The sequence below is a fragment of the Monopterus albus genome, unplaced genomic scaffold, assembly GCF_001952655.1.
Source record: "Monopterus albus unplaced genomic scaffold, M_albus_1.0 scaffold126.1, whole genome shotgun sequence".
Classification (NCBI taxonomy): domain Eukaryota; kingdom Metazoa; phylum Chordata; class Actinopteri; order Synbranchiformes; family Synbranchidae; genus Monopterus; species Monopterus albus.
Window position 1 is genome coordinate 2,094,762 of NW_018128006.1, and position 12,165 is coordinate 2,106,926.

Consider the following 12,165-nt stretch of genomic DNA (forward strand, 5'->3'; position numbering starts at 1 on the left):
ACACAGACGACTCATCTATTCGACTATTAGGGGTAGCTCTAGTAATTTCCAGACGTGAAAGTCTGTCACAACATTGCACTTGGTTATAAAGTGAATAATTGTTTACAAGCTATAGAATAATCTTTCCACTTACTGATTTGCTAGTTTGCCAGATTCATTTAAAGTCTGCTTCTGCAAAATATGTAAACAAACTGTTTTTGTTTAAATGCATAAATGCTTTTTTTGTCTACAGGGACCTGTTCAACGCAGCCTTTCTGTCTTGTTGGTCTGAACTGAATGAGGACCAGCAGGATGAGCTCATTCGCAGCATTGAGTTAGCGCTCACTTCCCAGGACATTGCTGAGGTCACACAAACTCTGCTCAACCTGGCAGAGTTCATGGAGCATAGTGACAAGGTCAGCAGTAAACTGCAACAGCTACATTAAGCCACAGAGTTACTGTGATGCAGTTTATACTGAAGGATTGCACACATTATGTTTTATTGGAGTGCCTGCTGATCTATGTTTCAAGATGTTTTCTCTAAATTCAGTGCCCATCATAAATCTATGAGGGTTAATTTGTATTCATTACTGACTCAAGTGCAAAATGTACTTGTGTATTGAATGTGCATGACATTACATGCACTACATGTTGCTGAAATACAACAACAGGCTGTGTTTACATGTGTCTCTAGCTTGTAAAGTAACAGCATTCACACCTCATGTGTTTTACTGTTGTCTTTGGGGAAATAATGTTGGCTCAAAGGGCTCAGTTTTATATCTTGTTGTCATCAGCATATCTCCAGACTAAGTTGTGCTTAAGGTCATTATTGTGATGTGTTTTAAATTTATGACTTTGTCAGAAAAGTTAAACAGTGAACCAGATGCAAAGCGGAGTTCAGTAAAAGAACCTGCATAGAGTCAGTCAATTTATCATTTGTCCTCATATTTTTGGAGCCACTAATTCTACAGTTCAGTACAGCTGGGATACCTGTGTCACAAAAGGAAGCTGATCAGAAAACATTCTGGTTGCTATTATTTAAATAAAACAAAGTACAGGAACTTAGGAGATCACACTTAAAAGCACAGCAATATCTTGCAAAGGCTTTCTCGATAGCCCCTTGTCTCCACTTCACTGTAACCACACATGCTGTGCGAATTACTGTTACGCTGAAGGCAGAGACGACTGTGGTTGGCCTATCAGCAGGGACCACTTGCTGTGAGGCTGCAGTAGAAACACATAAAATATCCTACTCAAAGCCAGTGGAACGAAGGGTATAAGATGTTTTTTGTAGGTTCCCACATATCTTTTTGTACTGTGTCACAAAGACACATTAATGAACATCAATGAAATGCTATGTCAATCTTATGTCAATAATTTGCAGGAATTTCTTTATAGTTGTTAAATATTAAATACAGTGAGACATTAGCAGAATAATGAGTTGTCTTGATGGTGCAAACCATACTAATTGCTGACAGAGAAGAGTAGAGGTCACAGACAAGTAACAAGTGTGCTGTTATTTTGTTCAGAAAACAAACTTTGGTTACTTTATACAGTTTGTTTCCTTTTCCAGGGCCCTCTGCCTCTGAGAGATGATAACGGTATCGTACTGCTCGGTGAGAGAGCTGCCAAGTGTCGCGCTTACGCCAAGGCTCTGCATTATAAAGAACTAGAGTTTCAGAAAGGTCCTTCTCCTCTCATCCTGGAGTCTCTTATCAGGTAGGTCTGAAAAACTCAGAAGCAAACTATTTTGCTTTTGTAAATAGGAGAACTATGACCTTTTATAAGCAGAGGTTGAGCTCAGTCTTTCTTCACCATAGGATTGTACTGCAAACAGTGAAGTACAAGTTTTGTCTTTACATAAACTATGCAAATAAGAAATGACTGTAGTTGATAGTCCTCCAACTTTTTGTTTGGTTATGTACATTCTCCTTTGGTTCAAGTTAAACAGCTTTTAAACAATAAACTATTTTTAATTCAGTTATGTTTTTACTGTAAAGGAACTGGTTGTATTTTTGTTATACTGCATGTCTAGAAAGTTGGGATTCGTTTATGACAGATCATCACTTGGGAACTTCGAGATAATAACATAATTCAGTGTCAGTGGGAGATAAGTTATTTTGTTACATTTACTAGATTTATTGTCATCACACAAATTAGGATTGACATGTACCTCTGATTGATAGTTGTTACATTAGAAGTTATTGCTTAAAGACAAACATTAACATCAACTTTTAATAAATGCACAATGAAATTATATTGATATATTAACCTATCCTCCTGTCCCATAACCCTTTGATATCTTCTGTCATCTTTTCCATCCCCCTTTCTCATCCTTCTTTATTTCTGTGTGCTTGGCATAGGCTAGAAAAATCTGTTTTCCAGGCATCTAATTGGATGCTCGCCTCCTTTTCATCTATGAAAGTCTGGACTTGTGTTTCTCAGAGGTCTGTTTTCAATTTTTTGGGAGCCTTGATGGTGATGAATGATGGGAGCTGGCGCTCTGGTGTTTCCAATATCCCCATCTGGTTCTCACCTCTTCAGGATTTCCCAGTAAAGATCCAGAGACTGATGTGCAAAAAGCACTATATAAGCCTGGCTCTAATGAGTCATGGCTGCTTTAGTAAAAAAAATACACTCGTATCTGATGCCCACTTTTTGATGACGCAGAGGCATCGTCACTGACATTTTAGTACCCGATGAGTCATTTGTTTGTAGATAATTATTTAAGAAATTGTTCTTTGAATTCCATCATATGGAGTATTAAATCTGAGTAAGTTACATACTCATAATGGTACAAATTTTGTAACTGGAAAGAATTATTTTGTTGCCAAGCTATATTCTCAGGTTCTGTAACTTTGGATAGAGCCAGGACATTTGTCACTTTTCCCCCAGTGCTCCCAACAACAGAGGAATATTAATAATTGATTGATTAATTGAGCATTTGGCATATGGTGTTTTTAGTACTTCCTACATTGTCTTTAAATGGACTTGAATTTGTCATCTCTGTTTTATGAATTTAGAATTTTTACGTATATTTGACAATCACTACTGTACCTGATAAAGTTCATGAAGAGCAGAAGATGTCTCCACATCTGATGAAGAGCAAGTTAGGGCTTGAAATGTGAAGGGGGGGGGGTGAACTCAATAGCATAAACACTTAGACCATGTAATCGCCACCTTTGCTAATCTTGGGATGTTCTACTTTTGTTATGACTTGATCAGATATGTGAATTCCCCCATCTGAGAAATTTAAGAAACATTTTATACCCTTATAGATACTGGAGTCTCTTTCCACACCATAGATGATTGAGTTTAATAGCTGTTGAATGAACCCAGAGGTCAAGTCACATTGACCATCACATTCATTTTCAATAACTGCGTCCTTTGGCAGCCCTATTCAGTAAACGTTTAACTCCCATGAAAAACAACTTGAAATTCCATTTGCAGCGGTTGGGTTTCTTAAATGAAGCATGTTGGCCTTTATGGAGACATTCCTGCATTTGTCTTAGATACCCTGGGACTTTTGGGCAGAATGTCAGGTAAAGACCCAGGAGTCAGATGTCGGTAGCTCAAGGCAAATATGCAGCCATTATTGGACATGAATGAACACAGGGCCTTGATTTACTTTTATACTTGTATCGAGTTTGTTATATTTAAGCTATGCTATTTAGCATAATGAACTATCTGTATGAGATAGTTTATGCATCGTTTTTTTTTTTATGTTTATTTTCTCACACATATTAAAACAACATAATTGCAGAGCTGTACACATTTTACAAATTACACATTTCCATCATCACTTGTAAGGGTTTTACAATTAAATGCTGCATAATTCATAGGAAATGCCTTCGGTGGTTGGTCCCATTCCAACAACTCTCCTTGTTAAATATGTGAACCAGGCCAGTTTGAACTGATTCTTGATCTAGTGTTGACTAAAACATTCATCCTATTGCTTTCAGTACAAATGAGAAAAGAAGTCAAAATCCAGTTACCAATATGGGACACTGGTCTATCAGTGTCCCATCATCTATCAAAGCTTTTAAGAAGCAAAATATTTTGCTGATAAATACACAAAATCAGTGGCAATTTACAATCAAACACGGCAGAAACATTACACATTCATCTGACAGAAACTTATGGTTAAGTTACATTACACATTCATCTGACAGAAACTTAACCATACCATCACAAACAGCATTTTCATTCCTTTCGCAGTTTAGTTGGACAGGTAACAGCTCTCTCACCATTCAAGCGTGTGCTCGTGATCCAGGACATGCGGTTGAAGCACTTAAGAGTGAAAACCTGCTGGCCGGATCTTCATCTCCACTCTCTTGAGGGAGTAGAGGGATCCATGCCATTTGTACCAGGTGATCCCATCTAAGTTCTTTGTGTGTTCACCGTGGCGGTAAAAAACACCATTCAGGTTTGAGTCAGTGCAGCAGTTGTACCAATACCCACCTGGAAGAAAGTGAGGGAAAAGCATTAATTGGAGGGAAATTCCTGTCTGTATCTTTTTGTAAATAACTGCATGGGTTATTTTAGTTGGTCTGCTCTCATAATTTACCTTTGCGCAGGGAAGCACAGTGATCCAGACATTTGTCGTTGTCCTGGTTGTTGGTGCTGAAGTTGGTGTTGTTGTGGTAGTGCAGGGAGTCTCCAGCATTCCCACTGTAGTTGGCAATAAAGAGCTTGTAGCTGTTGAGTTCATTACCCAAAGTGAAAAATCCATACTGAGCATAGCGTGTCTCTCCTTCCCAGTCCTGCATTACAAGTGACATATAACATGATTAAGAAGGAGGCCGCTTTAGAAACATAGAATATTGGCTCTCTCTGTCTCTGTTTTGATTTATTATTAATTGTACCCATAGGAATTGATTGATTCTGTGTTTATACCGTTTGGCTGTGAAATGGTTTATGTATGATTTTACAATGCATAAAACCATGCAGGTTGTAAACCTCGAGGCATTTAGTGTCTCAGCCAGGCTTCCATGCTTTCCAACACCTACCTCCAGCTCAATCCTGAGCACACTGGGCTGCCTTGCTAGACGGAAGATGTGGTCATTGCCTAGCCAGAAGTCTCCGCGGACAGATCCAAATCCATTTTTGTACTGCTTCCAGTCACGGTTGAATGATACAATGCCGATTTTGCGCCTTTGGATGAGAGTCCATCCACCTCCATTTGTCTTCATATCGCAGAACACCTGCAAGCATTTACCATCATGTAAATGTAATGTAGATAGAATAGGAAGAGCTCATGATACTCTACCAAATAATTCATAAAGAATATATGCTATACACAAGACGTACAATAAGTATAACTTACAGAAAGCTCAGGTACACCCAGAAACTCATCTTTAGGTAGTTTGTACTCGCCAGAGATCCTGTAGTTCTTATTATAGAGTGATGCACAGTCATATAGAGCTTCTGAAAAAAACAGTATCTTACATTATGATAAAACCATCTGCAGTTTCACGAGCAGCTTTTAAAAATCCCGTGTCATAAATTCTAGCAGCTTTCTGGACATCTGAGTGATTGAACAGATGAAAAAAAAATGACCTTTACCCGCACCCAAAGCAAAAGAGATCAGAGCAGATGGTGATATGCACAACATGGCTTAGATTTTTGCAGTCTCCTATTTTACTTATGTCACACAGTATGGTTGTGCCATTAATAGGGCTGTGAGATCAGTATGGAGCAGTGAGCCCAATATCCAGTGTTAAAGAAATCAAGATGGAAACTGCCCACTTCTTCTAATCTTTGCATTCATTCCGCTCTTCTCTCCTCTCTCTGATTTACCCAAGTTTTAAAAAGGTCTCTGTTCCCTTTGCCACTGACATAAACATGGCCCTGCTAGACCACACAGTTAAGGTATTGCAATAATAAACTACGTCATGCCTGGTTAACCTCCCTGTGCTGCCCAGTGCTGATTAGTGGTGTGTTAAAGTTAAGCTGAATGATGGAGAGGATTTGGCTTTGATGGAACCTTTTGTTGATAGCCTTGCAGATGGGCTCCTACAGGTCCAAATGAATGCTTTGACTGCTGCTGGGCAGTTCAGTTAAGTATGTGCACTATAATCTACCTGACATCCAATTCAACAGTTGTCTGAGACCCCACAAGCAATAGACAAGGTTGATTACAGTTTTTACAACTAAAATAAGTACTGCATGTTGTGTTGTGTGAAAAATATTTTGCCAGTTTGAGAACCGGGGAGCGGCAGTGGCTCAGGATGTCGAATGGTTAACCCCCAACCGGAAGGTCAGCAGTTCAATTCTCATTCTCCTCAGTTCACATGTCGAAGTGTCCATGTGCAAGACACTGAACCCCAAGTTGATCCCGATGGACATTGCCATCATCGGTGTGTGTGCGTGTGTGTGAGTTGGCGCTGTGTGTAACATCCTTGGCCAATAAAAGTGCTTATCATTATCAACTGTTTAGGCACTGTTTGTGTAAGAGTTCATCTTATCAATTCTAAAAATACATACGTTTTCCAATTAAATGATGACTTTGTAATGTATCTGAATTTAACTTCACAGAATGTCAGTGGCTTTTTTTATTCAAAGAAAAACTGAGACAAGCTGAAAAGTTTGCTAGACAAAATGTACACTTTAATTTCAGTCACATCTAAATTCTCTGTCCATGTGTGGAAACAATTTTAACACCAGGAGTATGAATGTGACAGCAACTTCTCAACAGACAAGAGAAAAACAGTAAGAGCATGTCAGATATGCACTCGAGTCACTGATGGATGTTGTACCATGTGTGAAGGCTTTACAAACTCTACAGGACTGTTTTGCTAATGTAAGTTGCTTGTATGTAAATTCTTTTGAGTGAAACATTGTTAAGCTCAAAGCCTATTTCTGCAATTTTTACATTGTTATAACATCAGTAAGCTGTAAACAAAATTTTATGATGTATAGCATTTAATTCCTACTCTGTTATTAGCAATACCAGTGTTAATGCTTACCTGATGAAGTCTTGGGAGCAGACTGTACCGTTTGTAGCTGCATGATCTCCACACGATTGTTGATCTCTGAGTATTTGCTCTCTGCTTCGGTGACACGGGCGTCTTGCTGCTGGCTCTGCTTGTCCAGCTCCATTATTTGCCTCGCAACGTTTTTCAAGTCTGTGTCCTGCTTGCGACTCAGCTCCTCGAGGAGACTGGTCATATTGGCCACCTGAACTTTAAGAGCGCGCACATCATCGCAGCACTGAGCCCTGACAGGCTTTGAAGATGTCGATTTCTTCTTTGAAATCTGAGCGCATGTCTCTGCTAACAGGAGCAGTGTTACCACCATAGTCACTGTGTTCAACTTTACTTTTGACATTTTTTTAAAAATACAAAAGCTCTGGATTTTCACACAGTTGCAGTTGACTTTTGTGTTCAGAAGTTGTCGGTCCTTGTAGAAGATTTTCGTTATTAATATTAAATAGGCACAAGCTTTGGCTGGTCAGTTGAGTTAGAGCTCTTGTTTGACCAACAGCTCACCTAGGCTCCGTCTTATTTCCTCAGTGAAACCTCCTCAGCCTGAGAATTTAAAATATTTTGCATGTGGGTCCTCCCCTTCTCTCCCAGTGCATGAGTCACCATGCTGACTCTCTCCAACCTTGTGGGTGGGGGACGTCTCTCGTCCCTCCTCCCTCTGCCTCACTCTACCTCTTCCCTCATCTTATTTTCACTAATTTCACAGAAATTTTGCCCATGTCTCCTTGCTTTGTCAAGTGTTGAGAGTTACTGGGCACTGTTGTTTTTTTTGTTGTTGTTGTTGTTGTTGTTTTTGTCTCTGCCTGGAAGAGCGACACAAAGAGCTGAAGGAACAAAACAAAAGCTATTTCTGAAGTTATTACACCGCCAGTGCATGCAACATTTTACTCTGTAAAAATGAAAACTCTAAAATTCTTCAGCTGTATTTAATTGAACCTTCAGCTACACAGACACGTTGTTAAAACATTTTAAAACTAGGCTTGAGAGCAGTTATGTGTAGTTTCCTTCCCTATCATCACACTTTAATTACCCCGTCTTTCTTACACTCCTGTACTCCTTGGGGTCTATACCATTTCTTCAGTAAATTCAGCCTTTACGTGCTGAGAGATCACTAAGTATTTTTAATTGTACAGTAGGTTGAGTATTCTATTGATGAATCAGGTATGTTTTCAACCACGCTTTTCAGCATCAAATTTTAGAAGGATCTTCATATGAGATGAAAGCTTAGTGAAACATTCAGGATAAAATTGGACCCAATTACAGGTTGCAATAAGTGGAAAGAATTTGTTCATTTAAGGTAGGCGGCGTCTGAGTGTGCTGTCAAGATGTGTATAATCGTAATATTTTACCACATGCTTAAATGGCATACTCACTAGAGAACCAGACAGCAACAAAATAAAGTGATAATCTTGTGGTTTATATGAATAACAGATGGAACTGGCAATTATTATAACACAGGCAGTGATGGTTGTCATGTTATGTTGCCAGTGTAAAAATCTGATTTTGGAAGGCATAGGAAACATTGCAATCAGCTAAATATATAGTACTTTCCATTTTTATGTGACTTGAGCTAAATTAGACCTAAAGTGATCAGTCAGTGCAGATTTTACCAAAGTCAACATGTCTGTCTGAACTGGGCATGAAGGACCTCCCCACAGTGGTCTGCAGCACGTTACATGGACTAATTCACTCAGGGTACGCTGCTGAAACACAGCTGGAAGGAAATACACATAAGGCCTTTCCAGACATGGGTTAGGTACTGGCTTCATCAGTTTGTTAAAGCAGTGGCTTTCTGTCATTCAGACATAATCTAGGTCCCTTTTATGTGAAGATTCCTCAAAGCTTCATTCAGACATACCCACAACCATGATGAAGAGAGCCACTTATACATGCAAGATTGTCATTATCTTGAATGGAAACACGACCAGGGTGCTCATTCAGACGTGAAGCTGACACATTCAGATGCCATCAGAATAATGGAAAAGAAAGGGGCTTTAGGCAGTTAGAGTAATATAACTGAGTTTGAGAGGTGGAGCCACGTGTTTAACACCTACATGTTTGAAAGATAAAAAGCAACCCTTGGACCAGTGAATGTCCACCATTTACAGTGTGTTTGCTGAATGTGGAGTGTTTACTTAATAACAGTGCTTTTGGGTCATCTTTCCTTGTAAAATATCTGGCAAGTAAATCACTGGCAGCGAGTGGAAATAATAACTGTGAATGTGAGAGGAGCTGCTGTGAGTCTTCATTCTGTGAAATCTCTAGCTCATCTCAACTTCCCAGAGGAGCTGCCAGAACTACCAGCTTTAGAGGAGACACCTCTAGAGATTTGGCCAAAGGAACAGGTAGCTGTAGGGTTATGGAGGGTTATCAGAGTATGCACTGAGACAACAGACTGTGGATGGCTTCTGTGATAATCAGCAATGTGTGATTATTGCTGATCAGAACAGATAACTGTCCTGAGAATATACTGTGAATACAAGGAGCTGGGCATAACAATACTGAGACATGTCTGAACCAGGACGTTCCTGTCAGGTTGTATGTGAACTTTGACTCTTCACTTCTCCCTATAGAAAGGATTGAACTGTCTGGAAAAGACAGAGAATGGGGCATTTGCACATTCAATAAATTATTATTTTTTTAAAAGGCTAAGTACAGTAACCACAGCAAACTACCGTGTTCAGCAAACTACTGTGTTTAAGTATTTGAAGAGCTATATGTTTGCCTTAAAACTACCATGAGGAGTTTTTGACCACTGGTAGCACTATGGAGCAATGTTTTCATGACTGTATCTTGTGTATGTTCACACAGAGGTCAAAGGTCAAAGTGTTTATTTGTCATATGCACAGTTAGGAAACATGTTTTCCTGTACAATGAAATTCTTACTTTGCTGTCCACGTGAATGCCACAAAATACAAATGAAATATAAAGTAGATAAGTAACACAAAATCTAAGGCACTTTAAGCAGCAAATGCAGCAATATAATAATATTAAAAGAATAAAAGAATATAACAGAGAATGTATGCTACATGGGAGCAGCATGTGCAGCAGTCAACAGTCATTGTGCAATTATGTATGTGCAAACTGAGAATGTAGACATTACAGGTCGACAGTACACGATGTATTTCCTGGTAATAAACTCCTCAGCGGCAGAGAATTGAGCAGTCCGTGCTGGGAGTGGGTTGGATCTTTGAGGATAGAGGCAGCTTTCCTACGCACCCTGTGGTTGTAAATGCTCTGCAGAGAGGGCAGTGGAGTCCTGGTGATCTTCTCCACAGTCTTTACCACTCTCTGCAGGTGCTTGCAGTCCATATTAAGACCTCCCCACAGTGGTCTGCAGCACGTTACATGGACTAATTCACTCAGGGTACGCTGCTGAAACACAGCTGGAAGGAAATACACATAAGGCCTTTCCAGACATGGGTTAGGTACTGGCTTCATCAGTTTGTTAAAGCAGTGGCTTTCTGTCATTCAGACATAATCTAGGTCCCTTTTATGTGAAGATTCCTCAAAGCTTCATTCAGACATACCCACAACCATGATGAAGAGAGCCACGTATACATGCAAGATTGTCATTATCTTGAATGGAAACACGACCAGGGTGCTCATTCAGACGTGAAGCTGACACATTCAGATGCCATCAGAATAATGGAAAAGAAAGGGGCTTTAGGCAGTTAGAGTAATATAACTGAGTTTGAGAGGTGGAGCCACGTGTTTAACACCTACATGTTTGAAAGATAAAAAGCAACCCTTGGACCAGTGAATGTCCACCATTTACAGTGTGTTTGCTGAATGTGGAGTGTTTACTTAATAACAGTGCTTTTGGGTCATCTTTCCTTGTAAAATATCTGGCAAGTAAATCACTGGCAGCGAGTGGAAATAATAACTGTGAATGTGAGAGGAGCTGCTGTGAGTCTTCATTCTGTGAAATCTCTAGCTCATCTCAACTTCCCAGAGGAGCTGCCAGAACTACCAGCTTTAGAGGAGACACCTCTAGAGATTTGGCCAAAGGAACAGGTAGCTGTAGGGTTATGGAGGGTTATCAGAGTATGCACTGAGACAACAGACTGTGGATGGCTTCTGTGATAATCAGCAATGTGTGATTATTGCTGATCAGAACAGATAACTGTCCTGAGAATATACTGTGAATACAAGGAGCTGGGCATAACAATACTGAGACATGTCTGAACCAGGACGTTCCTGTCAGGTTGTATGTGAACTTTGACTCTTCACTTCTCCCTATAGAAAGGATTGAACTGTCTGGAAAAGACAGAGAATGGGGCATTTGCACATTCAATAAATTATTATTTTTTTAAAAGGCTAAGTACAGTAACCACAGCAAACTACCGTGTTCAGCAAACTACTGTGTTTAAGTATTTGAAGAGCTATATGTTTGCCTTAAAACTACCATGAGGAGTTTTTGACCACTGGTAGCACTATGGAGCAATGTTTTCATGACTGTATCTTGTGTATGTTCACACAGAGGTCAAAGGTCAAAGTGTTTATTTGTCATATGCACAGTTAGGAAACATGTTTTCCTGTACAATGAAATTCTTACTTTGCTGTCCACGTGAATGCCACAAAATACAAATGAAATATAAAGTAGATAAGTAACACAAAATCTAAGGCACTTTAAGCAGCAAATGCAGCAATATAATAATATTAAAAGAATAAAAGAATATAACAGAGAATGTATGCTACATGGGAGCAGCATGTGCAGCAGTCAACAGTCATTGTGCAATTATGTATGTGCAAACTGAGAATGTAGACATTACAGGTCGACAGTACACGATGTATTTCCTGGTAATAAACTCCTCAGCTGTTTAGGAGTCTGATGGCAGAGGGAAAGAAAGAGTTTTTCAGTCTAGAGGTCCTGCATTTCACACTTCTGAACCTCTGGCCAGAGGGTAGAGAGGCGAACAGTCCGTGCTGGGGGTGGGTGGGATCTTTGAGGATGGAGGCAGCTTTTCTACGCGCCCTGTGGTTGTAAATGCTCTGCAGAGAGGGCAGTGGAGTCCTGGTGATCTTCTCCACAGTCTTTACCACTCTCTGCAGGTGCTTGCAGTCCATATTAATAGTGCTGTCATACCAGACAGTGATGCAGCTGGTCAAGCAAGATGCTCTCAGTGATGCAGCTGTAGAAGTTGCCGAGGATCCTAGGCGACATGCCAAACCTCCTCAGCCTCCTCAGGAAGTACAG

General features: G+C 39.9%; 2 protein-coding genes across 2 annotated transcripts in view; one reads left to right on the forward strand and one right to left on the reverse strand.

Annotated features, from left to right (window-relative positions):
• Positions 1–12,165, forward strand: part of mtor (mechanistic target of rapamycin kinase) — a 78,203-nt gene that overhangs the window by 23,799 nt on the left and 42,239 nt on the right. The window contains 2 exon segments of the mRNA XM_020612477.1: positions 233–395; positions 1,553–1,698. Of these exon segments, the coding sequence (XP_020468133.1) occupies positions 233–395; positions 1,553–1,698 (309 nt within the window).
• angptl7 (angiopoietin-like 7) lies at positions 4,141–7,473 on the reverse strand. The gene is made up of 5 exons (XM_020612478.1): positions 6,948–7,473; positions 5,306–5,406; positions 4,989–5,183; positions 4,547–4,742; positions 4,141–4,440 (listed from the first exon to the last, which is right to left on the reverse strand). Exons 1-5 carry the CDS (start codon positions 7,306–7,308, stop codon positions 4,271–4,273), a joined length of 1,023 nt encoding a protein of 340 aa, XP_020468134.1. The 5' UTR covers positions 7,309–7,473; the 3' UTR covers positions 4,141–4,270.

Bases quoted from the DNA above. Each gene is read 5' to 3' on its own strand.
- angptl7 (XM_020612478.1), bottom strand. From the start codon at position 7,308: ATGTCAAAAGTAAAGTTGAACACAGTGACTATGGTGGTAACACTGCTC. The intron at 5,407-6,947 runs GTAAGCATTAAC...TGTTTTTTTCAG, and splicing joins TGCTCCCAAGACTTCATCAG to AAGCTCTATATGACTGTGCA. The intron at 5,184-5,305 runs GTAAGTTATACT...AAATGCTTGCAG, and splicing joins TGGGTGTACCTGAGCTTTCT to GTGTTCTGCGATATGAAGAC.